The sequence below is a fragment of the Salvelinus fontinalis genome, chromosome 19 (assembly GCF_029448725.1).
Source record: "Salvelinus fontinalis isolate EN_2023a chromosome 19, ASM2944872v1, whole genome shotgun sequence".
Classification (NCBI taxonomy): Eukaryota; Metazoa; Chordata; class Actinopteri; order Salmoniformes; family Salmonidae; genus Salvelinus; species Salvelinus fontinalis.
In genome coordinates, this window is record NC_074683.1 from 10,970,194 (window position 1) to 10,998,190 (window position 27,997).

At 40.9% G+C, this 27,997-nt stretch overlaps 1 protein-coding gene across 6 annotated transcripts in view; it reads left to right on the plus strand.

Annotated features, from left to right (window-relative positions):
• Positions 1–27,997, plus strand: part of LOC129816351 (kalirin-like) — a 288,411-nt gene that overhangs the window by 255,027 nt on the left and 5,387 nt on the right. For 3 of the 6 annotated variants that reach the window (XM_055870746.1, XM_055870750.1, XM_055870751.1), the window contains 18 exons: positions 21–161; positions 1,000–1,095; positions 2,281–2,399; positions 2,739–2,805; positions 3,517–3,620; positions 4,140–4,209; positions 4,705–4,791; positions 4,910–5,002; positions 5,148–5,198; positions 5,477–5,554; positions 7,252–7,437; positions 7,654–7,825; positions 8,620–8,861; positions 9,365–9,618; positions 11,219–11,354; positions 15,311–15,370; positions 17,056–17,083; positions 17,354–17,516. In XM_055870746.1, coding sequence (XP_055726721.1) covers positions 21–161; positions 1,000–1,095; positions 2,281–2,399; positions 2,739–2,805; positions 3,517–3,620; positions 4,140–4,209; positions 4,705–4,791; positions 4,910–5,002; positions 5,148–5,198; positions 5,477–5,554; positions 7,252–7,437; positions 7,654–7,825; positions 8,620–8,861; positions 9,365–9,618; positions 11,219–11,354; positions 15,311–15,370; positions 17,056–17,083; positions 17,354–17,516 — 2,147 coding nt within the window. Of the gene's footprint in view, positions 1–20; positions 162–999; positions 1,096–2,280; positions 2,400–2,738; positions 2,806–3,516; positions 3,621–4,139; positions 4,210–4,704; positions 4,792–4,909; positions 5,003–5,147; positions 5,199–5,476; positions 5,555–7,251; positions 7,438–7,653; positions 7,826–8,619; positions 8,862–9,364; positions 10,605–11,218; positions 11,355–15,310; positions 15,371–17,055; positions 17,084–17,353; positions 17,517–27,997 lie in introns of those variants that run through there. The other 3 variants (XM_055870747.1, XM_055870748.1, XM_055870749.1) reach the window with 3 other exon arrangements.

The following is a 27,997-nucleotide window of genomic DNA, read 5'->3' on the forward strand; positions in this document are numbered from 1 at the left end:
GACCCTTTCTATCTCTACAGAGGGGCAGAAAGGAGGGCCCCCTGTCCAAGTCCTCCTCTGGAATGCAGAGCGGAGGAGAGGAGGAGCCCGAGGACGACTCTCACACCCCCCTGCCGCCCCCCATGGAGATCATCAAGGACCCTTCGTCCCAGGAGGAGAAGGTATGACACGACACCCTCTCTCTCTGACACCGTAGTACCTCTTCTACCCTAGCTCACTCTGGAGTAACTTCTAGATGCGTCCAAAATGGCACCCTGTTATGCTCTGGTCAAAAGTATTGCACTATGTAGGGAATAGGGTGCCCTTTGGAATGCAACCTTAGCAACAACAAGAAAATATAACAAAAAAATGTAAAAAGGAATATCTTCCCTTCGGTTAATGGACTTGTGTTCAAGCACCTTATTGGTCGCAGAAAATCTGTTATGTCATTCAGCACAGGCTCATAAGACGTGTCCACCTGCAGCACCCTCCCCTCTGCTGTCTATATGTACAGTACAACACTATGCCACAAACTACCAGATGTGTCTACAGCAGAGTCTGTGTCTGCTGTGCCCTGATCAATGTGAGGCATTATGTACACTGGCTTGGTTTACAGCTGGAAGAGCTGCTGCACTGTGTTTGACCTAACTAACACACTGTTGCACTGTTTCACTTTCACTCTCTCACTTGACTCTATATACAAGATCACACCAGACTGACTGTGTCCCGAATGGCATCCTATTCCGTTTGTAGTGCACTGTTTTTGACCAAGGGCCTCTGGTCAAAACTAGTGCACTATAATTTGGGATGCATGCTTTGGCACTAAATTGTCTCTGGCCTACTACTTACTGATGTAGCTTGTGCATAATTCCAATAGCACCTCACATTTCTCTACTAAAGCTTGCCTTTTGTAGCTGCTCAAAGGTCCTGACTAATAACTACCTTTATCTCCCTGTCCCTGTTCCCTTTCTCCTCCTCCCTGCTACTAACACTCCCTTCCTCCCAAACCGTGCCTTACAGTCCTCCGCATTGCATACTGTGCGTCAGGGCTCCGCCGATGTCCCCAGCGCTGCGGATCTTGTCAGTGCAATAGAAAAGTTGGTCCAAACTAAGATGGTAAGTGCTAAGGTGAATGCAATACAAAATGGCATTGAGCAATTTCTACACTCTTTGCACACTGCTAACAGTCGGTGACAATCTCTTAACCATCTAAACTAACCCTCTGTTTCTCTTGATGTCATCTACTCACTCCAACTTCCGCTTCTCAAAGGCTAACCACTAACCAACCATGTCATGCTGACTGGGAGCCACCATTTTGAGATGCACATCCGATGTTCATGTTATCACGCAGGACAGTTAACACACAGCTTCCTCTCTCAATGTGCTTGATAGAACAGAGGCCGCGTCTCAAATAGCACCCTATTCCCTGTCTAGTGCACTACTTTTGACCAGGGCCCATAGGGCATAGAGAAGAGGGTGCTATTTGGGACTCAGCCTCTCTTGCCACAAACAGATAAGATAAAACAGATTAAGTAGTATGGCGTCAGGTGAAAGATCGTGTGATACGTTTCCGAGTATCTAATGCACAGTAGCTTCCTTGTGAATGTTCATAAAATTATTATTAAAAAATGTTTTGACCCCTTTTTCCCCCCAATTTCGTGGTATCCAATTAGTAGTTAGTCTTGTCTCATCGCTGCAGCTCCCGTACAGACTCGGGAGAGACAAAGGTCCTCCGAAACACAACCCGACCAGGCCGCACTGCTTCTTGACACAATGCCCACTTAACCCGGAAGCCAGCTGCACCAATGTGTCGGAGGAAACACCGTACACCTGGCAACCGCGTCAGTGTGCACTGCGCCCGGCCCGCCACCGGACATCCCTGCTGGCCAAACCCTCCCGTAACCCGGACGACGCTGGGTCAATTGTGCGCCGTCCCATGGGTCTCCCGGTCGCCGCCGGCTGCGACAGAGCCTGGACTCGAACCCAGAATCTCTAGTGGCACAGCTAGCACTGCGATGCAGCGCCTTAGACCACTGCTCCACTCGGGAGGCCAAATGTTTGTTAATTTGACAATGATTTGATCAACTCTCTTTCAGCTTTGTGCACGTGGAGCCATTTCCAAAAGAGCACAGTACAATCGAACACAGTTTTTGAGATGCATAGACTTATTATGTAGCTCAATAAAGCAGAGTGATCTCCTCATCAGTTCCCTCTCCCTGAGTCACAGCAGTGGACTGTGTGACTATAACCTCTGACCTCTGAGCCCTGGCTTCATATCCTCTCTCTCTTCTCCCTTGTCAGAATCTGGAGCCAGGTGCCTATCCCAGCTTCACCAATTTGACTCCTCCAGAACAGACCAGCCCAGCCCTGCCCAGGAACCCTGAACTGGAGCAGAAGGCCAAAGCTCTGCGTGGACGCATGTATGAGAAATGTAGCTAAACCTCTGGCTGACTCCCAATTCCCAAAGTGTGCATTTGCGCACTCCCCATCATGGATTTAACAATGGTGGAAACTCCCTCCAGCCAGTGATTACACCAATGCAATGGTTTTAAGTCCATGAAGGGGAGTGTTAAAGTGCACACTTCGAGAGAAAGTTGGAGAATGTGGCACACAAACTAGGGCCCTTGCCTCTCTTGACACTCCCAAGTTAAAGTCCCTTTGTTTGTAGCATTACTGTGTTTAGAGGTGGTTCATTCTGCAGAGAAATGCTGCCTCCTGTGTGCATTCAGGTCACTGAACACACTTGTCCTTGTCCTCAGGTTTGTCCTCAATGAGCTGGTACAGACGGAGAAGGACTATGTCAAGGATTTGGGGATTGTAGTAGAGGTGAGTTGAGAACAATCTTGTTCTAGCAGGGGACTATTCAGCCTCGAAAGTGCGGAAGGAGCGTGAGAGAGAGGCAACAGTGGTGTCCTAGTAACAGTGGAGAATGTGACCAGTCACTGCTCTAGTTTTAGAAGATAAATCTCCAGGTTATGCGTCCCAAATGGCACCCCATTCTCTATTTAGTGCACTACATTTGACCAGAGCCCTATGGGCCACTATATAGTGATTAGGGTGCTATTTGGAACGTATCCAAGTGTTTGGTGTTGGAATAGCAGCCAGGCTGTGTCCTTGTTGTCGTCCTATTTGCATTGTGTCCTTTGGTAATCATGTCAAAGTCACAGAGAAGCTCTCTGACTTATGACCATATTTATGTGCATTTCAGAAAACCTCATTTGAGTATGGTTTTGTCTTACATAGTGAGATAAGGGCATAGGGGTTTTCTCACGTCTAGGGTTGTGTCCCAAATGACAACATATTCCCTATATAGTGCACTATAGGCCCTTGGTCAAATGTAGTGCACTAATTACGGAATATGGTGCCGTTTGGGATGCAGCCCATGAATTCAACCATATGTAGTAATCCTATTCTCTTTTTCCACCACATGATACTTTTACACTGCTGATTATTGTCGGACTCTCATGTTTCCCTTGACGAGTCATATCAAGTCCACAACCTAAATTCGGTCAGATTATCATTTTTTTCCCCTTGTAGGAGTTCATGAAGAAGATGGAGGAGAAGGGAGTCCCTGAAGATATGAAAGGAAAAGACAAAATGGTTTTTGGGAATATTCACCAGATCTACGACTGGCACAGAGAGTAAGTCGTTTTCCAGTCTGCTGATTGTGTGTGCAAAATGCCACCCTATTCCCTACATAGTGCACTACTTTTGACCTCAATGTGAATCTGTTGCTATCAATTGATCAAATCACTTTTTGTAAAGGAGAATATGTGTAATTCAATTGAGGGTTCATATAAATTATCATAATTTGGTAGTTGACATATTTGGTAGTTGAATAACATTGTGTGAAATCGGATCTAGACTTTATTTTCCTTATTTATTATTATTATCATTAAATATCCTGCTGAAAAGATTTCATGAGTATTGTTAAGCTATGTCCAAATGCAGGAAATGTGCTTCAAAACAACATGTTGTCAATTTTCCTCAAATTAAACAAAATCAAGCTGGGGATTTTTCAAATGTGAAAAAGGTAGTGTGGGGATAAATGTTGGGAACCCCTTGTAGAAGACCAAACTTAGGCATGTAGTAGAATATACTACTATTTTGGCTTGTCTCATAACCATACACAGTGATTGAGAGAATGTTTCCTCCCACAGTTTTTTTGTCGGTGAGCTGGAGAAATGTCTTGAAGACAACGAGCACCTTCCTGAGCTTTTCATTAAACATGTACGTGACTTGTGTCCCATTTGTTGTTCTGGTGAGATGATGGGTGTTGTAGAACTTCAAGTTAGACACATTTAACAACCATGGGTGACGACCAAAACATTTAACAACCATGGGTGACGACCAAAACATTCAACAACCTTGGGTGACGACCAAAGCATTTAACAACCATGGGTGACGACCAAAACATTCAAAAACCTTGGGTGACGACCAAAGCATTTAACAACAATGGGTGACGACAAAAACATTTAACAACCATGGGTGACGACCAAAACATTTAACAACCATTGGTGACGACCAAAACATTTAACAACCATGGGTGACGACCAAAACATTTAACAACCATGGGTGACGACCAAAACATTTAACAACCATGGGTGACGACCAAAACATTTAACAACCATGGGCGACATACTGAGGTTTAAAAGTATTATTCAGACATTTTCAACCATAGAACTGGAAAATAAATATACTAATACTGTGGCTTCTTTTGAACAGGAGAGGCGACTACACATGTATGTGGTTTACTGCCAGAACAAGCCCAAGTCTGAATTTATCGTCGCTGAGTACGACACATTTTTCGAGGTGAGCTATACCACACTTCTGAGAGTTCTTGAGCAGTCTGAGAATAGCTTTGCATAAAATATATATATTTTTGCATTATAAATAAGCCAAATCCTATTTGGATCTAATTCTACTTTAGGGCCTACAGCAAGAGATCAGTTCAAGACTGGGCATAAGTGACTTTCTCATAAAGCCAATTCAGAGAATTACCAAGTATCAGCTACTTCTAAAGGTAAGGCTAACATTCTCAACTCCAGCCTACAAGGAACCCTGTAACATTGCAAGTCTTAGATATACTCGATTTACACCAAACGTTCCATCATTTTTATTGATGCCCTATTAATTACTTAACTCTTTTTATTTGTATCGTTCTTCAGGACTTCTTGAAGTATAGTTCCAAAGCAGGACTAGATTGCCAAGAGTTGGAGGTAACAGAAACGATTTGCGATTGAAGCTATACTGAATGTGTTAAGGGTTTCCCAAAATACTTGTTTTTTTCTGAAATCCCATTTGGAAGATTCATGAAATCTGTAGGGGAAAATTCAGACATCTTCCTGATTCCAGGAAACTTTCAACCAGGATTTCTGGAAAGCTTAGGCTTTTTGGGAAAGTTACTGGACGTTTGTAACCTTAGTTGTTGTGTTGTGTATCCATCATCATGGCTATATCTACTTCAATGCTCACACCATTCTTAATGTGTTTACAGAAAGCAGTTGGTTTAATGTCCCAGGTCCCCAAGCTGTGCAATGACATGATGAATCTTGGCAGACTACAAGGCTATGAGGTACTGTACATTTTTATGTCCTGTATTTATTTAGCCAGGATATTCCACTCAGTAGCAATTGCCACTGTTTCCCAGGGAGTCAATAAAGGCGTATACATTAAATAGAAAACAGCGCGATATGATGTAATTTGTTATGTCATACGTGTACAGGAAGTTAGCGCTGTGATTTTAGGTTTGTTTCAATCCATGCTCAGCTTGTGAACAATTAGAAAAATGTACTAAGCTGTATTATCTGTTTTATTGGACAAACAGGTCAGGGCTTAGTCTGTTTGTTCCTCCACAGCCATAGTGAAAGTCACTTTGACGACACTCAAGACTAAATGAAATCTCTGACCTCTAAGATAAGCAAGGATTTGCCTTGTAACAGTAGGGAGATTAAAGCACTGTTTGACAATGGCCTGGGCTACGTCCCAAATGGCACCCTATTCCCTATATAGTGCACTACTTTTGACCAGAGCCCTATATGGGTGCCGTTTGAGACGTAACCCTGGTCTCAGACCAAGTGTCTGCTGTTACCTTTATGACCTGGTGAGGAGAGAAGGGGCTGATGGACCGTGTAATACCCCTGTGTTGACAGACAGACTGGGGGGGGGGGGGGGGGGGGGTGGCCGACTCTGCTTTATTCTCCAGCGTTGATAGATGTCGAGTCAAATCAAATCAAACTTTATTTGTCACATGCGCCGAATACAACAAGTGTAGACCTTACCGTGAAATGCTTACTTACAAGCCCTTAACCAACAGTGCAGTTCAAGAAGAGTTAAGGAAATATTTATTAAATAAACTAAAGTAAAACAATTATGAAAAGTAACACAATAACATAACAATAACGAGGCTATATACAGGGGTACCGAGTCAGTGTTCGGGGGTGCAGGTTGGTTGAGGTAATGTACATGTTGTTAGGGGTAAAGTGACTATGCATAAATAATAAAGAGCGAGTAGCAGCAGTGTACAAAACAAATGGGGGGGGGGTCAATGTAATAGTCCGGTGGCCATTTGATTAATTGTTCAGCAGTCTTATGGCTTGGGGGTAGAGTCATTTAGGAGCCTTTTGGTCCTAGACTTGGCGCTCCGGGGCGCTTGCTGTGTGAAAACAGAGAAAACAGTCTATGACTTGGGTGACTTAAATATTATGGGCTTTCCTCTAACACCACCTATTATATAGGTCCTGGATGGCAGGAAGCTTGACCCCAGTGATGCACTGGGCCGTGCGCACTACCATCTGTAGCGCCTTACGGTCATATGTCAAGCAGTTAACATACCAGGTGGTGATGCAACCCGTCAGGATGCTCTCGATGGTGCAGCTGTATAACTTTTTGAGGATCTGGGGACCCATGCCAAATCTGTTCAGTCTCCTGAGGGGGAAAAGGTTTCGTCGTGCCCTCTTCACGACTGTCTTGGTGTGTCTGGACCATGATAGTTCGTTGGTGATGTGGACACCAAGGAACTTGAAACTCTCGACCCGCTCCTCTACAGCCCCGTTGATGTTAATGGGGGCCTGTTCGGCCAGCCTTTTCCTGTAGTCCACGATCAGCTCCTTTGTCTTGCTCACATTGAGGGAGAGGTTGTTGTCCTGGCACCACATTGCCAGTTCTATGACCTCCTCCCATTAAGCTGTTTCATCGTTGTCAGTGATCAGGCCTACCAGTCATAACTGAACCTGTGCGTGTGTGTGTGTGTGTTCCTGTTCCGTCCCCCAGGGTAAGCTGACCAGTCAGGGTAAGCTGCTGCAGCAGGAAACATTCTTCGTGACAGAGCAGGATACGGGCGTTCTGTCGCGCAGCAAGGAGCGCAGGGTCTTCCTGTTTGAGCAGATCGTCATCTTCAGCGAGCTCCTCCGCAAGGGCTCGTCCACGCCGGGCTACCAGTTCAAGAAGAGCATCAAGGTGAATAACGTCAACCACGACCACAATCAATAAGATCAGGGCCCACATTCACAAAGCGTCTCAGAGTGCTGACCCCACTTATTCATTATGATTAAAAGGCCTAGATCAGTACCTTCTCCTAATAGAGCTGTCCTGAAAACGATTTCCTATTTCCTACTTTTGCGTTGATAATGATTTGTGCATTGATGGGTTAGCATGCTTGTTTCATTGTAACAGGTGAGCTACCTGGGCTTGGAGGAGCATGTGGACAATGACCCGTGTAAGTTTGTGCTGTCGTGTCGAGGGTCGGCTGAGCGCTTCACCCTGCAGGCAGCCAACCTGGACATTAAGCAGGTGTGGGTCCAACATGTCAGCCAGGTCCTTGATGCCCAGAGCAACTTCCTGTCTGGTGAGAGAACGTCCTGTCTGACAAATCAAATCAAAATGTATTTGTCACGTGCACCGAATACAACAGGTGTAGACCTTACAGTGAAATGCTTACTTACAGGCTCTAACCAATAGTGCAAAATGGTATTAGGTGAACAATAGGTAGGTAAAGAAATAAAACAACAGTAAAAAGACAGGCTATATACAGTAGCATACAGACACCGGTTAGTCAGGCTGATTGACGTAGTATGTACATGAATGTATAGTTAAAGTGACTATGCATATATGATGAACAGAGAGTAGCAGCAGCGTAAACAGAGGGGGGGGGCACACAATGCAAATAGTCCGGGTAGCCATTTGATTACCTGTTCAGGAGTCTTATGGCTTGGGGGTAAAAACTGTTGAGAAGACTTTTTGTCCTAGACTTGGCACTCCGGTACCGCTTGCCATCAAACACCTCTACTGTCATTAGCCAGCTCTAGGGTTGCAAGATTCTAGTAATTTTTCCAAGATTCCCAGAAGAATTTCAAGAAATCCAAGTAGGAGTATTCCAGAATTCATGCTCATTCACTTCTGATTCAGGTAATCTTCCAACCAAGAATTCTGGAAAACCTGGATAATTTGGGAAATGTACTTGAATTTTGCAACCCTAGCTTGATCAAAACCTGTTTAATCATAACTACAGCCTCAACACAGAGTAATACTATGTCATTTTCACCTCTACCATGGTCCTCATCTGTCTGACACAGAATACATAGGTATTATGTGGCTTATCTGCCGTTGACTAGTGTGTGTAACAATTGACTATCTCCACAGCCCTGCAGTCTCCTATTGAGTACCAGAAGGAGAAGGGTAGTTCTCACTCCCTCACCAGAAACCCATCGGGCAGCCGGCCCCCTAGTTGCAACAGTAGGCCCCTCTCCTCCTCCTCTGTGGGTGCAGAGAAGCCACCCCTGGCGGGACCGGGACGGACCCCCACCCCTCTTGAGCTATCTACCTCCAACGGTAGCCCCTGCTTCGACCCCATGAAACACAGCGAAAGCTACGACTCCACCAGGGTGAGTCCAGTCTAGTTAAATCTAGTCCAGACCACATCAGTCCAGATCACTCCAGTCTAGTGTTCAGTTCTGTCCAATGCCAATTGCCAGGACACACCCAGGTCTTAGCGTTACACCCCCCCCCCCCCCCCCCCCCCTCAGAACTCTAGCACTGCAGAACTAAGGAGGTTGGAACATTGCAGGTGTGAATTCAGGCTATTATTAGTTCTGAAGGCTGGCCTAGTTTTACTGCGTTTCAGCAGGAGACGACGTGTTCAAACTTGCTAAAAAGAAGAACTGAAGTCAGAGTTAAGGAACTGACTCAATGTACTGTACTGTATGTGATGACTCAGGCCCTTTTGAAAGGATCGTTATTTGAATGTGTTTACAGGTTTGTATCAGTGCTGTGATTTCCACTGTCATAATATAATCATCTTCCTTCCTATACCTCCACACCCCTCCCCACCCCATCCCATCCCCTCCCCACCCCATCCCCTCCCCACCCCATCCCCTCCCCACCCCAGCAGCACGACGGCGGATGTAATGGCATGTCCTCCACAATGATGGTGACTCAGGACTACAGTGCACTGAAGGAGAATGAGATCTGTGTGATCCAGGGCGAGATGGTGCAGATCATGGCCACCAACCAGCAGAACATGTACCTAGTTTACCGGTCTGCCAACAGCCAGTCTCCTGCAGCCGAGGGCTGGATCCCAGGCCACATCCTGGGACCCCTCACTAAAACGCTCAAAGACAGTGCTGCTGACGCAAGCATCAAGTAAGTGTCCCGTAAGCCCTGCCACCACACCCACGGAGCTGCTCTGATTGGATGAGGTGAAAGTTGTCTGCTCCAATCCCTACCCCCAACCCCCTTAATGGGAACTAACTCGGAAAAGTTGGACTACACAGGGGTCATGTTTTCTCCATTTTTTTGTTGTTAATATATGTAAAAGCTTATTAAATAATTCTCTGAAAAGAGCTAAAGGACCTTAGAGAATCATGGCTTCACGTAGAGAAGACGCACAGAGATAATCTTACATCAATGACTGGTCTGGACTTTTATTTCTGTTTCTAACATCGTTTTTTTCTCTACACGTTTAAAAAAGAAAAAAGGCCTGATGGACTGAGGCCTATTTCTCAAAGTGGAGAAAGTTTGTTATTGTCTATGGCAATTTGTACAGATTGTGTTTTTATTTTATTTTTAGAACTTTTATTTTGTTATTATCAGATATGTTGGCGGTTTACTGTAAACGTTAATTTGGTTTGTTACTGATGCACTCTCTTCAGTACATTCCTGTATGAAGTATTTTGCACTATTTAAGAGAATCCATTATTAATGAAGGCAGGTTGTGCAATATAATGATAGTCACAATGTTAGTCATTGTACTTGTAGTGTAACTAAACATTTTAAATGCATTTTAAATATGTAAAATACAATGTTGACATAAGCATGCATTTGCAAGGCAACAAGTTTAACTTGTTTGCGTAAGAAGAATATCAGTGACATTGTTAATATTGCTAAACTCTGCAGTCCAACTGCACCTTTCTCCGCTGACCATTGCTCTTACAGCATTAGACCTAGATTCCATTCTTATCTCACATTGAGGATAAAATGAATAGTGAAATCAGTTACCAGTTATTTTATAATGTTGATTTTCATTTGTAAAGATCTCTATCTAGTTTAATTGTGGCTTGCCATCCATTTCTTCCCAATGATGGACCGTTTCTAAATCATGGGCTTTATTAAAGTGATCATCATTCTCATTGACATGTCCCGGTGGTGTATAAATACATTGACAAAACACAAACACCACTTCTGGGATCTACATAAAGGAGTGAAGACGTTAGGAGTATTTCAGCAGCATTTTATTCACTTTCTATATGATTTGTTTATTTTTACCCGTTTTGTTGACGTAGTCTTATTTTAATTTTGTACTAACCACACCGGTCCTCGACAAAAGTTGGTTGTGTACAAAGCAGCATCATTGAAAATCTCATGACAAAGTAGAGCCATTGAATGGTTGGTCGGACACAACAAACTATGCTGCTTTGACACAAATTGTCCACTATGGTGTAAGAGAATCAAGGTATGGTAGCGTATGGAGAAGTCACATTTAAAAGCTTGTCCGTCTTGTGTGTCTACATTTCTAAAATACAGTGATACAAATATGAACATTAGCTTTTTTTTCTGTTACAAAGAAGGTACATTTCTGTCTCTCTTTCTTTCTTTCTTTAGCTTTCTCTTGATCTCAATCTCACTCTTTGATTTTCTTTTCTTTCAATAAAGTTGGCTAGCCCCCACTCAATCCCCCCTGCACCTCCTCTCCCCTCACTGTGAATAAGCCTGGATTTGACTGGTACATTTCTTGGCACAACAGGAAATCTCTTTCATGGAATACCCTGCGCTCGAGAAAGCGGACAGAAAAGGATATCAATGGCAAGGGTGGTGATGCAAAGGTTGAGAATGGACTCCGTAAGCCCAAGGAGATTCTCAGCACCAAGGTCACTGTCGAAGTGAGTAAGCAGGCGAACGGAGATGGAGTTCTATGACCCTGGCTGCCAATCCCTCACCTTTGTGCCGTGATGTTTATAATCTCCCAACACTTAAACATGATAATCTAACTGCACTGTCTGCTCTCACTTTGGTTTGACTCCCCCTTATGCATGACACTAATGAGTCAAGTGACTTCTTGTCTGTGAATTGTGGTAGTTTTGGTTTTGATTAAGCTAACTTTGGTTTTTGTTCAAATTAACAACTTTTGTTTACATTAATACCACTGTGAAACCACCATTTTGATAACATATGTCCTGGAACCCATGAAGCTATCTCCTAAATGAAAGTCCTCATTCCAGAGTATGGGTTTAGCATGATGGTATTATAAGCTGTTCACTTGGCTGTTCAATTGAAACACACTGAAACTGGATCTCACTATACAGTGAATCATCACTCTACACACAATACCCCATAAGGACAAAGCGAAAAACTGTTTTTTTTAAATCTTTGCAAATGTATATAAAACAACATACCTTCAGTATTCAGACCCTTTGCTATGAGACTCGAAATTGAGCTCAGGTGCATCCTATTTCCATTGATCATCCTTGAGATGTTTCTATGACTTGATTGGTAAATTCAATTGATTGGACGTGATTTGGAAAGGCACACACCTGTCTATGTAAGGTCCCACAGTTGACAGTGCATGTCAGAGCAAAAACCAAGCCATGAGGTCGAAGGAATTGTCCGTAGAGCTTCGAGACAGGATTGTGTTGAGGCACAGATCTGGGGAAGGGTACCAAAAGATTTATGCAGCATTGAAGGTCACCAAGAACACAGTGGCATCCATCATTCTTAAATGGAAGAAGTTTGGAACCAGCAAGACTCTTCCTACAGCTGGCTGAATGGTCAAATTGAGCAATCGGGGGAGAAGGGCCTTGGTCAGGGAGGTGACCTTAAACCAGATGGTCACTCTGACAGAGCTAGAGTTTCTCTGTGGGGATGGGAGAACCTTCCAGACGGACAACCATCTCTGCAGCACTCCACCAATCAGGCCTTTATGGTAGAGTGGCCAGACGGAGTCCACTCTTCAGTAAAAGGCACATGACAGCACACTTGGAGTTTGACAAAAGGCACCTAAAGGACTCAGACCATGAGAAACAAGATTCTTTAGTCTGATGAAACCAAGATTGAACTCTTTGGCCTAAATGCCAAACATCATGTCTGGAAGAAACCTGGCACCATCCCTACGGTGAAGCATGGTGGTGGCAGCATCATGCTGTGGGGATGTTTTTCAGCAGCAGGGACTGGGAGACTAGTCAGGATCGAGGGAAAGATGAATGGTGCAAAGTACAGAGAGATCCTTGATGAAATTCTTCTCCAGAGCGCTCAGGACCTCAGACTGGGGCGAAGGTTCACCTTCCAACAGGACAACGACCCTAAGCACACATCCAAGATAACGCAAGTGGCTTCCAGACAAGTCTATGAATGTCCTTGAGTGGCCCAGCCAGAGCCCGGACTTAAACCCGATCGAACATCTCTGGATAGACCTGAAAAAAGCTGTGCAGCGACGCTCCCAATCCAACCTGACAGAGATTTGAGAAACTCCCCAAATACAGGTGTGCCAAGATTGTAGCATCATATCCAAGAAGACTCGAGGCTGTAATCGCTGCCAAAGGTGCTTCAACAAAGTACTGAGTAAAGGGTCTGAAATACTTATGTAAATGTTATATTTCTTTGTGCAAACATTTCTAAAAACCTGTTTTTGCTTTGTCATTATGGGGTGTTGTGTGCAGATTGATGAGAAAAAAACCCAATTTAAAACATTTTAGAATGCGGCTGTAACGTAACAAAATGCGGAAATAATCAAGGGGTTTGAATACTTTCTGAATGCACTGTACATTACATTATCTTTCTGTATCAATATACAGTATCAGTGCATTTCAAAGTAAACCCATATCAATTCCAAATGATGCTATGCTAAGTCTGCCAATCCAGCTATCGTCTTAAGCATGTTAGAGTACATTATATTAATTTGACAATTATGACCATTCAAAAAATCACAAAGTTTGCTTGCAAGTTTGTTCTCGTCATGGGTTGTTTTAATATTTATGGCACTACCCCTACACTCCCAACATCAAATATTAACTGAAAAAGAGACCTACACATAGAATTACTTACCTGCTTTAGTGTGTTGTTAATTATCTTGTTAGATTGCATGGTGTCAGCTCTATAATTTCTATGATTTTAATGTAGCTACATTTTCCAGCTCATCCAATATGTATATATTGATACATTTACCTCCAATAGGCTCAGTTGTTCCCAAGCAACTCTACGTTGCAGATTCACTCTTTATTTTCTTACATTCAAGCCTTCCCACATACTATATGCTGGATTGGACCTCTAGCCCTTATCCCAATAGGCCATCCAAGATAAAACAATTAGTTACCTTGCACTGTAGGTGTATGTATCCAATCCTTTCAGATATACAGGAATGCTTGGGGAGTATGGGCTATGTGATGACTTTGGAATTAAGCACAAGACATATTCTCTGTCTTTAGCACTATATTTCCTAGTAAGCACAAATCCCATATCAACAACCCATACACAATAAAGTGATAATGCCCCTAGAAGCTGGTGTTTGGAGAATATATTGGCACGGGTGCAAATATATCCTATTCTCTGGCATTATCACTTTTATACAACAGGTTACCAACATATTCAAATAATGATTGACATATTTTCATAAAAAATGTTACTTTGAAGAATTTATTCATACTATTTCATCCTTCCACATAGTCCTGACACAAGTCTAGGATTGTTACCCAAACCGGCTGGTCGTTCGTTTGCTAGAGACGTTCAGTCGTTCAGTCTTTTTGTTCTGTATGTACAGTATGGACGCGACCCAGTCGTTCGTTCTAAATGTTCCATTGCCATACTGGCTGGCAACATTCTTATCCCTTGCTTGCTAGGGAGTCAACTACAGCTAATTTACAGTCACATCAAAAAGTGCAGCTAGAATAACAGCAAGGTAGCTATTTGTAAACCTTGCTGACAGACCGATATTGTTTCAATATTCAAATTCTATCTCCAGCTGTCCAATATTTGTATACACCCAAAACAATGAGCTAAAGAGGCGAGATTTTGCCTGGCATAGAAAATGTGCTCTCTCGTCAGGACACTGTTGTTCAGAGGTGCTAGCCAACAACACAGCTAACACAATCACTTCAAACTGAAGCTGGAAAGACTGCAAACTAGCTGCACTTCGTTTCGTTTTACCTTTTTTCAGTTTACATTTCTTTGTATATATCCATAAAAATAATGCCAGCCGATTCATGATTTCGACTGGCTGAGAAACGCTGCCTGTCTGTCTCGTCCCGACTCCCGTTCATTACGAGCTCATTACTATGAGACAGCTGGAGATTGAAGTTGAATATTGAAACAATGTTGCAAATGTCGGAGAAACCGAAAGCAAGTTTTATACAAATCTCCGCTGTTGAAAACCAAATGTTAGTCTAAAAGAAATGTGAGATAATGTCTAGATGCTTTTTATAGTGGAGATCAAGTTTGTAAATTGCTTGGCTGGGCTGATGGAACAGTGGATTGCACAGTCAGATGGAACAGAGTAAATAGGCATTTTAAGTCATAGATTTAGTCCGGTGGTAACTTGTGGAATAGACACCAGATGTAAGGTGGTTTTAACCAATCGGCATTCAGGGTTAGACCCACTCGTTGTATAATAGCCTACAAAGAATCCTTGGCCCACATTCAGAAAGCTTCTCTGAGTGGAAGTGCTGACTGAACTAGTATCAGTTTTGACTTTTCGATCATAATGAATAAGATTGTATGGACAGATCCTACATCAGCACTCATACTCTGAGACACTTTGTGAATATGTGCCCTGACCATGCCTCTAGCTTGGGGACCCCAGGTCCTTTGTAACCGCTCTAATTTTGCTTTCTCTCATCCCACACCGCAGGAGTCAAACAGCTCAGAGGAGTCAGATTGCGATGATGAACTCCCCAAAACTAGCATGGAGGTAGTAGTACACGCTGATCTGCCGTCATGCATGCTGCCCAGTTGAGTTTCTGTAGCTAACCCAGTGAGCACAAGAAGTTGAAAATGTATTTTCAATATATTTTTCTACCAAGAATACGTATTTGTAACGTCTTTTCAACGTCTTTTGCTCGTAGGGAAGTCTGCATATTAGCAAGAGGAAACTACACAGAGCATCTTAGGGGTTTCCACTGTGGTCAGGAGCATTCTCCCAAAACACCAGGTTCCACATATTGTTGCACTAGCTACAGAGGTTTCATCCATAGAAATATAATCACTAGAACAGACATTCCCATCCAAGTCCATGGTTATGCAATGGGTGGACTGGCGGCCATTTTGAAAATGTACCCATAGAAGTATGGTTTTATCCTGAGCAGGAACCAACAGGAACCAGTTTTTGTTCCTGCTCCTTATCTGATAGCATTTTCTGGATCCAGCCTCAATGAGGCCATGGGTGGAGTTTGTAAATGTATTAGCCACTGATTGGTGCACCATATTAATACATCAGATAAGCACCTGGGGTGTAATCATTAGTCAAGTGTATTGCAACAGAAACCGGAAGATGTTTTTCAACAAAAACAAGAATTTCTATTGGACAAAGTCAGGTAGGTCCCTCACCGTTTTGTTCTGTTTGGTTCCTAGTGATTACACCCCTGAAACACATGAGCAAAAGAAAAACATTTAAAATGCGTCTTTTTGGCTGAAAAGACGTTGAAAATATGTATTTTCAACGTCTTGTGCTCACCTGCATATTTGTAACTCCTCTACAGCCTGTGGACCCCCAGGAACAGTAGCTGCTGCATGAGCAACAACTAATTGGGATCCTAATAAACTAAACCAGCTTGCTCCCCTCTAAAGCTTGCTTGGTCCTGTGTGGCTCCGTTGGTAGAGCGTCTGGTTCAATTCCTTCAGGGGCAACCCATATTAAAAATAGATACACGCACAACCAACAGTAAGTTGCTAAAATGGCACATACTACTATTGAAAATGCTCTAGTTCCTCCTCAGCTCCAGTTCGTGGTCATTGTATTGGAAAAGCATCCTCCTTTGCCTTTAACAGACTTGACCTATCAGCAGGTGTGTCGTAAAGATGTCCACCCTTTTTGATTTTCAATACAATTGTTCCTATTACATGTCATTATATCCCTAACCCAGTTTAAGTGATATTAAGTAGGTGCTGCATGTACCACTTGTCTGATCTCAAGCATCCACACGTTCTCTTCTTGTGTAGCAGTGTGGTTTCCATGGAGCATTACTGCAACCTAGTGTTCCTACCTTGGAATAGGTTCATGAATGTGAAAAAACGCCTCTCAACAAACCCCTTGAAGCATGTTACTACTCCTGACCTATCTTCCTTTGCATCCCATGCTGTTTTTTTTATTGCGAACAATATTTCTATTATGGGTTTCGTTCAAATGGGTTTTGGAGATTTTTTAAGGCATAGTATGCCTAAATGTCACAAATAAATGTGGGGTACGATGCCCTAGTACAGTAGCCTATATTGAAAATAATGTTTAATTGGTTGTACATAACTGTAACACAGAACTCTCTGAGGTATGTATGTATTCACTTTTCATTTGTTTCATTTTGAATAAGCAAAACGGTGCATATTCCAAACAAGAACATTAGTTCATTCATATTGCCTAACGGCCGTACCTTTTCTTTGCAGATAATGAACCCCAATTTTATACAAGAAGGTAAGATGATTAACTATCAAAACATAAGCACCTGCATTTCAATGCTTAAGAGTGAAATCAATCACTTAATTACTGATATGTCATGGATCCTGAGTCTGGTTCTCTCTCAAATGGCACCCAGTTCCCTAATAGTGCACTACTTTTGAGCAGAGCTCCATGGGCCCTGGTCAAAAGTAGTGCTCTATATAGTGTGCCATTTAGGATGTAGTGTATATTTGCTGTTAGAATAATGTGGTGTGGTTAGTTGACACTGTGTGTAAATGTATTTAGTGGCTCCAGAATTCCTGATACCACTAGCTGATGTGACGTGTGCATTTGGAGAGACGGTGGTCTTGTGCTGTAAAGTGTGTGGACGTCCCAAACCCAACATCACTCTGAAAGGACCCGATCAGAGCCCGGTAGTCAACAACTGTCGGTTCACTATCAACATTAGGTAAATGGACTATAAGGTTTCTAGTTAGAAGTTCTAGATCTGATCTCCAACTCTGTTCCTGGAGAGCTACCCTCCTGTACAGTTTTGTCTCATATACTAGACGTAACATAGTAAAGATACTCAATGTTACGTTTGGTGTGGTTACATAAGATAGAAGGTTACTTAATGCAAAAACTAAAAAAGGTGGTTGGTCGAGGGTATAACACGAATGTGCAGCAACCAAAAGGTTGAGCGTTCGAAACTCATCATGGACAATTCTAGCTAATTAGCAACTTTGCAACTACTTACTATTTTTTATCTACTTTGCAACTACTTTGCATGTTAGCTAACCCTTCCCCAAACCTTTAACCTAACTCCTAACCATAACCCTTTAACTGAACCTTAACCCTTAACACCTAGTCTAGTTAATGTTAGCCACAACAAATTGCAATTCGTAACATATAATATGAAATGGATGATGGACTTCCACAAATGAATATACAGTGCCTTCAGAAAGTATTCACACTCCTTGACTTTTTGAACATTTTTGTTGTGCTTGAGCCTGAATTTAAATTTTAATTAAATTTAGATTTTTGGGGTCACTGACGTACACGCAATACCCCATAATGTCAAAGTGGAATTACAAATTAGGTAAAAATTAAAAGCTGAAATGTCTTGAGTCAGTAAGTATTCAACCCCTTTGTTATGGCAAGCCTAAATAAATTCAAGAGTGCAAATGTGCTTAACAAGTCACATAATAAGTTGTATGGACTCACTGTGTGTGCAATAACAGTGTTTTACATGATTTTGGAATGACTACCTCATCTCTGTACCCCACAGATACAATTATCTGTAAGGTCCCTCTGTCGAGCAGTGAATTTCAAACACAGATTCGACCACAAAGACCAGAGAGGTTTTCCAATGTCTTGCAAAGAAGGTCACCTATTAGTAGATGGGTAAAATAAAATGGATGGTGTATCAATACACCCAGTTACTACAAAGATACAGGCATCGTTCCTAACTTAGTTGCCAGAGAGGAAGGAAACCTCTCAGGGATTTCAGCATGATGTCAGTGGTGACTTTAAGTTGAATGGCTGTGAAACAGTAGGAGAAAACTAAGGATGAATCAACAACATTGTAGTTACAGTGCATTCGGAAAGTATTCAGACATTACTTTTTCCACATTTTGTTACATTACAGCCTTAATCTAAAATGCATTAACTAAAAAAAATCCTCATCAATCTACACACAATACCACATAATGACAAAGCGAAAAAGAAAATATATCTTATTTAAATAAGTATTCAGATCTTTTGCTATGAGACTCCAAATTGAGATCGGTTGCCTATTCCAAAACATGCAACCTTTTAGAGCTGGGTAGCATATCAGGGCGTTCTAAGGCTCTATATTAAGGCTCCAGTCTTTACGGAGGCTTCTGTTCAATCCCATCGCTGCCATCTTTAGTGAGGTTCTTTACGCAAGTCTTCAAAATCTACCAACATTTCGCTACACCCGCAATAACATCTGCTAAATATGTGTATGCGACCGATAAAATTTGATTTGATTTCTTTGCAACAAGTGTGGTGGAATTATTGTAATCAAAAGGAGAGACTTTTAGATTTCTTCAAAACAATCAAACCTTATTATTTAAATAATGTCTCAATGGCAACAGTGATGAGGCGACTCTGGGATGCTGGCGTTCTAGGCAAAGTTGCAAAAAAAAGCCATATCTAGGACAACCAATAAAAATAAATGATTAAAATGGGATTAAAAGAACACAGGCACCGGATAGAGGAACTCTGCCTAGAAGGCCAGCATCCCGGAGTCGTCTCTTCACTGTTGACGTTGAGACTGGTGTTTTGCGGGTACTATTTAATGAAGCTGCCAGTTGAGGACTTGTGAGGCATCTGTTTCTCAAACTAGACACTAATGTACTTGTCCTCTCGCTCAGTTGTGCTCCGGGGCCTCTCACTCCTCTTTCTAATTTGGATAGAGCCAGTTTGCGCTATTCTGTGAAGGGAGTTGTACACAGCATTGTACGAGATCTTAAGTTTCTTGGCAATTTCTCACATGGAATAACCTTCATTTCTCAGAACAAGAATAGGCTGACGAGTTTCATTAGAAAGTCTTTGTTTCTGGCCATTTTGAGCCTGTAATCGAATCCACAAATGCTGATGCTCCAGATATTCAACTAGTCTAAAGAAGGCCAGTTTTATTGCTTCTTTAATCAGGACAACAGTTTTCAGCTGTGCTAACATAATTGCAAAAGGGTTTTCTAACGATCAATTAGTCTTTTAAAATTATAAACTTGGATTAGCTAAAACAACATGCCATTGGAACAAAGGAGTGATGGTTGCTCATAATGGGCCTCTGTACACCTATGTAGATATTCCATTAAAAATCAGTAATTTCCAGCTACAATGGTCGTTGAAAACATTAACAATGTCTACGCTGTATTTCTGATCAATTTGATGTTATTTTAATGGACAAAAATGTTTGCTTTTCTTTCAAAAACAAGGACATTTCTAAGTGACCCCAAATTGTTGAACGTTAGTGTATATCTTCATAGACAGTGAAAAGCTAATATTTAATGCATAATTAAGTGCATGCAACAATGGAGTTTAATAAAATAAGCTTTAGTTATCTATCACACTCCAATGGATCAGCATGGTGGAAATAACCATTTCCATCCCAGAAACTAAAATTAGCATATCTTGTTGGACAAATCCAGGTAGTGACTCCTCGTTTAAGTTAAATGTATTCCGTTGGTGCCTAATGAACATGACCAAAAACAAGCATCATGATTCCACTATTTATAAGGCAATGCCTATAGATCAAATAGATTAGGATCACTTTCACTCTTCGGATCAGAGTTCACCCTCTCCATTCACCAGGGCATGCTGAGAATAGTGTTAACATCTTTAGTACACAACAACAATCAAAACCATCAATCCATAAAACATTAATTGCTTCACTCGTATAGTTATTAACATACTAAACTCAAATCAGTCCTTCATTTTTAAAAATAATTCCGTTTCCAAATCATAATCAAAACCCATTTAATTATCTAACCCAAATTTACAATGACATTGCTCAGTGATTTAAATGAGTCCCATCACTCAGTCAAAACCCCTCAATTTAACACACATCAACACTGGCAGAATGTACATTTATATTAACGTACAGTATAATTATACTATAATTCTAGTTTTAACTTATCATGATTATAATTACCGATCAGTGTCCTAATGCATTCTTAATCTAAATTTACTATAATTTTATGTAGCGTGTAGACCTCTACAATCAACCTGACCCCTCCCCCCCTCCAGGCACTGATTCTTCTGGCGTCTTCAGATTTACAGTTCAAAGTGGATGACCCATGATAATGTCCCAATTTCAATGTCTCACCTGAGTCGCCACCACCTTTACCACGCATTATGTCTTGTCCATTTGTCAACCAGTATACCAGCAACATAAGAGAAGTTTGGAACAGGTTTCTCCCCATGCTCCCTCCACGTGGACTCCTGTCACACTCCTGAGAGAAAAGACATGAGAGAAAAGCAGTTGATAGCTCCGATTGGACGCTGCATACAGGGTACTGGCTCGGGATTCAGGTCTCTCGGTAGAAGTGGTGCGGACAGGGCCGTATTGAACGCTTTTTTCCCGCTTTTCTTCAGTCAACTAGGGGTTTTGAGGTAAACCCCCTGTTCGGTCCAATTATCTCTTCCATGCATTAAGACACAGACTTACGTCACATTTCATGATAACCTCAAGAGAGGTCAGATCCGAATAATAGTTTAGTTCAGTTCATTTTTGATTCAGGAAATCCAGACAAGCATTGACTATATGATAAATTATTACTTTTAACAATTATTCTTAATACCAATGTCTGAACATGAGTCAAATAGAATAACACATTCTATTGAATTATTTATTTTCGAATTGGCTTATTCTCCCCATCACACTGTCAACTTCATCTTAGAGCCACAGGATCAGGAAGTTTGACCTATAACCCACCGGGAGAAATCCCAACAATTCAGCAGACCTAATCTGGTGAGATTTGTATGAAAACAGAACAGAACAAACAACACAAGAATATACTCCTGCACATATTACTCCAGGTGTGTAAACTTCAATCCAAAACCTCAGAGGACTGTTACCGCCCCCATGTGAGTAATGTGTCAAATAAAAACACTACTACTGGTCAAAATAAAAATAGAACAATAGAAACACTACCCTTAACTCCATAAAGAACAAAAAGTATACCCATATGGTCATAGGAAAATAGACTTAAGACTGCCAACCCTTAGTCAAAGGCTCTCCTTCACATTGGTCCAAATCACAAATATGGCTAAGAACTATAAACTATATCATAATTATCAATATTACAAATGACCTTCAAATCAGTATTACAAATGACCTTAAATTCATTATCCAAATGGCTTTCCAGTGAGAGTGATCAAACCACACAGGAAAGTCAGGTCAGAGGTCATACAAACCCTTCAAAGAAGTATTTCTTACTATATTAAACTAATTAATAAGAAACAGTCAAACATTTCATTCATTTCGTATCCCAGGTTTCCAGTAAATGTCCTACGAAAATAATTTGCGTGTTCAATTAAAACTCTGAAAAGGAAAACTTCAGAAAATTCAATGTCTGTGTGTGCCCCTTTTAAGATAAAATGGCACGAAGACAAATGGAAAACTCACTAAACCCAAATGAAATAGTACACTTACAATAAAATCAAACATAGTATTTTAAAAACACCAACAAATAGTCATAACAAGTGTGTGTGTGTGTGGGTATTTGCAAACCTTAAGGTAAAAACACACATGGCCAGGCCTTAATTTAATTTGGTCGTTTTTGACCTCAATCTCACTCACTGCTCTCCCCAAGACCATAGGCCCGGGAAACATTTCAAGGAGAGACAATGAAACCCCCAGACACCGCAACATGTATCTCGCCACCGAGTCAAACGATTCACTCCCATATTATATTCTATGACTGGTCTCTTTTTTTCCCCATAACAAGGTAAAATGATCCTGCTGTCATTACTAGACCAATGTCCAACAACATATGTAATAGCTATTTCGCCTGAGATGTTTCCTGCAACCTCTCTAAATGTAATACTTTTTTCTGTCGCAAATGTAGTCAATGTCTCAGCGTAAGGAATCAGTGATCCTTGCTGGTAATCTAATCGTTTCAACCTGTTGCATTAATTTAGTAAACATATAAACCTGTTGTTTAACAAATCTAGAACCTTCAAAAAATTGGTGCTGTCTCATCAGCGCAATAGTCAAAACTAACCTGCAATCCACTTTAATGACTGGACACTGTTCTACATAATGGAAACAGATTATAATGTTAGAATACATTAACTTTCTGCTCAAATTCACTGATATTATCTAAACTATAAAACCCAGCAACAGTAATCTGAAATGATCACAGAACGTTTCCGATTCAACTATTCAGACCTCTACCGCAAATGTCCCACTGAATCCTTACAGCCCGATATAGCCCAGCGAGCACGACTAACTCTTCTGTTCTTACCAGTAGGAAGAATATAACCCATTCTCAAACAACGTTCTGCACTTACCTCTATCGTAAAGGTTAAAAACAAACTTGACAATTATCTCTTCTCTTTCGGCTTCCTACTTATGAAATGTCCAAGACTTTAAAAGTAACATGTAATGCTCCAAATGTATGAAATATATCAGTCTATCCATAAGAAAAAAGGGGAAATTTCCTTTTTTGGGGGTGAGCACGATACTACAGCCATTTACTAAGCACAACTTCGATTATAACCTAGTTTTATCATGCAATAATTAATACCCATGTTTAGTTATCAATTTTAATCAAGGGCACAGCTCTATCGCAATTACCTATCCACTATTATTAGAATTCATTAGATGTAGGTAACTGTCCCTTATTTGATTCAGTTATTTAAATTGTGACTCCATTCTCAATATGTTATTCCAGGAGACTATTTAGGCAACAGACAACGTATTACATTGAAATCGCCTCGCTATTTATATTGAATAAATTAGCCTTTCAATTTGAAGTAAGCAAGCTGTTAAAAAGTTCAGTTTTTATCTTAAACAAACACTGTATCTGTCCAGGCAAAACATACCAATACTTCAATTACAATCAGAATCCCATATTTTAGTCTATCATAGACCCAATGCTATTGAAATGACAAATAAATCTCACAAATTACCCAATTACAATGGTTTGTAGTCTTAACATCTGGCACATAATAACACACAATTCCCATAAATAGCCCTACAGGTCCATGCGCGTCTCCGCAGAGATTCTCACATGCGCAAAAGGAATAGATTAGCAGTCAATGAGTTAAATCGACATTCATTGACTTAAAACCAGATCTTGCGCCTTGTAATAAAAGCAGATGATCTTTTCTCAAGCGACATATTTAAATGATTTTACTATCACATTTGCTCCACAATGATACTTACTGTAGTTTGATGGAAACCCTAGGCTTTGTACGACGTTATAAGTTACGTCGAGATTCCATCTTAATTCGCTCTAACTTTATGGAAAAAGGTTTATTCAATAAATATAGCAACTCTGTCACGTTCCTGACCTGTTTTCTGTTGTTTGGTATGTGTTTAATTGGTCAGGGCGTGAGTTTGGGTGGGTAGTCTATGTTATGTGTTTTCTATGTTGGGTTAATGGGTTGCCTAGTATGGCTCTCAATTAGAGGCAGGTGTTTGGCATTTCCTCTGATTGAGAGTCATATTAAGGTAGGTTGTTTCACATTGTTTGTTTGTGGGTGGTTGTCTTCCGTGTCTGTGTATGTTGCGCCACACGGGACTGTTTCGATATGTTTGTTCGTTTGGTTTTTGTGTAGTCTGGTTTCCCTGTTCGTGCGTTCTTCGTGTTACATGTAAGTTCTTAAGTTTAGGTCTGTTTAGTTCGTTTTGTTAGTTTGTAATCCTTCCAAGCGTTTATTTTCGTGTTTCGTCGTTTGTTTTAATAAATCATTATGTATTCACAACCCGCTGCACTTTGGTCAAATCCTTACTACTCCTCTTCGGATGAGGAGAAGCAGGAAGCCCGTTACAAACTCCTACTTTTAAACTCAGTTTTTCACAATTCCTGACATTTAATCCTAGTAAAAATTCCCTGTCTTAGGTCAGTTAGGATCACCACTTTATTTTAAGAATAATAGTAGAGAGTATGATTTCTGCTTTTATTTCTTTCATCACATTCCCAGTGGGTCAGACGTTTACATACACTCAAATAGTATTTGGTAGCATTGCCATTAAATTGTTTAACTTGGGTCAAACGTTTCGAGTAGCCTTCCACAAGCTTCCCACAATAAGTTGCGTGAAATTTGGCCCACTCCTCCTGACAGAGCTGGTGTAACTGAGTCAGGTTTGTAGGCCTCCTTGCTCGCACATGCTTTTTCAGTTCTGCCCACAAATTTTCTATAGGATTGAGGTCAGATGAAAGATAAACATCTTGTTAATCTACCCATCGTGTCCGATTTTTACAAATGTTTTACAGCGGAAACACAACATATATTTATGTTAGATCACCAACAAATCCAAAAAACACACAGCCATTTTTCCCAGTCATAGATAGTCACAAAAGCAGAAATAGAGATAAAATGAATCACTAACCTTTGATAATCTTCATCAGATGACACTCATAGGACATCATGTTACACAATACATTTGTTTTGTTCGATAATGTGCATATTTATATCCACAAATCTCGGTTTACATTGGCGCCATGTTCAGAAATACCTACAAAATATCCGGAGTAATTACAGAGAGCCACGTCAAATAACAGAAATACTCATCATAACCTTTGATGCAAGATGCATGTTTTACATATAATTAAAGATACACTTGTTCTTAATGCAACCGCTGTGTCAGATTTTTTTTTTAACTTTACGGAAAAAGCATACCATGCAATAATCTAAGACGGCGCTTAGAAATACACAACATTTCTCCGCCATGTTGGAGTCAAGAGAAATACGAAATTACATCATAAATATTCCCTTTGGTGATCTTTCATCAGAATGCAGTGCCAGGAATCCTAGTTCCACAATAAATCATTGTTTTGTTCGATAATGTCCATTACTAGTGTCCAATTAGCTACTTTTGCTAGCACGTTTAGTTCACATGTCCAAACGCTGGCGCCGGTCCAGGCGAACTCGGACGAAAACTTAAAGTTATATTCCAGGTCGAATAAACTGGTCAAATTAAGTAGAGAATCAATCTTCAGGATGTTGTTATCATATATATCCAATAACGTTCCAACCGGAGCATTCGTTTTTGTCTACAGAGTGATAAAACGCATGGCGATATAATGAGTAATGCGCGTAACCAGGAACTAGCATTCTGCCAGGCCACTGACTCAAATAGCTGCCACCCGGCCCCACATCACACTAGAGGCTTCATTCCACGTTCTACTGACTGTTGACATCTAGTGGAAGGAGTAGGGAAGTGCGAACAGATCCATATCTTACTGGGATGTGAATAGACGATGAGTTTAACATCCATCAACCAGCCCCAGAATTTCCACTTCCTGTTTGGAAGTTTGCCTGCCATATGAGTTCTGTTATACTCACAGACATAATTCAAACAGTTTTAGAAACTTCAGAGTGTTTTCTATCCAATAGTAATAATAATATGCATATATTAGCATCTGGGACAGAGTAGGAGGCAGTTCACTATGGGCACGCAATTCATCCAAAAGTGAAAATGCTGCCCCCTATCCCTAAAATGTTAAGGAAGACCTCGCTCTGAGCGTACCCTCAACAGGGGCTTTTGTTATTTTTTATATTATTTATTATTTTCATCACTTATGTTCAGTTAATGTCTAATTAGTACTATTAATTCTGTGCACTTTCAAGTTCAATTATTGAAAGAAACCAGTCTCACCCGTATTCCAATTCTGTTTGAAATGATGTATCCATTCAGCTGACACTCCCAGCCAGGTGGGGATCCGATCTGCTACAAATAGTGGAGAGTGGCTTTCCCCTGGTTGACTCTAATGCAACTCCCTGTGCACGGTTAACTTGGATTTCACTGGGAACAATCAGAAAAAATAAGTTTATCATCCCATCCTCGTCGCCAAAATTGTTGTGGAATTATTGCAATGAAAAGGAGAGACTTTTAGATTTCTTCAAAACAATCAAACTTTATTATTTAATTACTGCAGTAATGGAGTTGGTCGGTAATCACCCCTGGAGGTGATCACTGAGAACTCATCGAGCAGGTTTGAGCAGTGTCTCGGGTTTACGTACAGAAGCAGACGAAATGCTCTGAGACCAGGTTGTCCTGTAGGTTTTCACTCCAACCCTAATCTATGGCACCTGACTCTAATAATTAGCTGTTTGATAAACTGAATCAGGTTATTCGGAGGAGGGTAGCTCTCATTTTGTATTTTATTTTTTTACAATTCGCAATTGTTGATAATGATCTAAAACTATGCAGTAATCGACAATGCTTTAGGCTAGAAACAAACAATAAAATGCCCGAGGAAGATGCGACTCTGATGCACGAGAATGGTTTGTCTCTGACATTCAGAAGCTAAGCTACGACCTTCTAAAGTCGAGGAGTCAGAAATTGGACTTTGCTTGGAAAGGGATCTTATACAATGTGTGACTGTCACTATCAATTGATCTATTCACTTTCTGTAAAAGAGAATATGTATAATTAAATTGAGGGTTCATATAAATTATCATATATAACATATTTGGTAGTGGAATAACATTTGGGGAAATCAGATCTCAACTTTATTTTCCTTATCCATTATTATTATTATTATTATTATTATTATCATTCTTATTATTATTATTATATCATTCATATTCTTATTATCATTAAATAGCCTACCTAAAAGATGCCATGAGTCTTGTTAGACTGTAAAATTGCAGGAAATTAGCTTCAAAACAACAACGTTTTACTAGGCCCTCCAGTATGACATTTTTCAAATGTGAAAAAGGGGCCCTGGGAAAAAGTCTGGAACCCCTGGTCTAGATGATCGCAGGCATTTAGCGGCATCCTGTGGAGCCTGATGGAGGGAGGATGGATCATAGTAATGGCTACAATAAATTAAGTGGAACGTGTCCAATTCGTGGAAACCATGTTTGATACAGTACCATTCATTCCATTCCAGTGGTACCCCACTATACAGGAAAAAGTTCCAATCTATTGTCTGAGAATTGCTTAAAGGTAATGCCTGTAGCCTAATCCCATAGACTAAACATGTTGTTGGAGGACTAACATGAACTTTAGATGGAGCTCAGTAAAAGAAGCAATCAGCTACAACAGACATCAACGTTCTGTCCCAAATGGCACCCAATTCCCTATATTGTGCACTACTTTTGACCAGGACTTATAGGGTTACGGTCTATTTTAGTAGCGTACTATGTAAGGAATAGAGTGCCATTTGGGAATGAACTCAAAATGTAACATAGGTCAAGCTCTATTTTCAGCAACCAATACAACCTGGCCTCTTCTCCGTC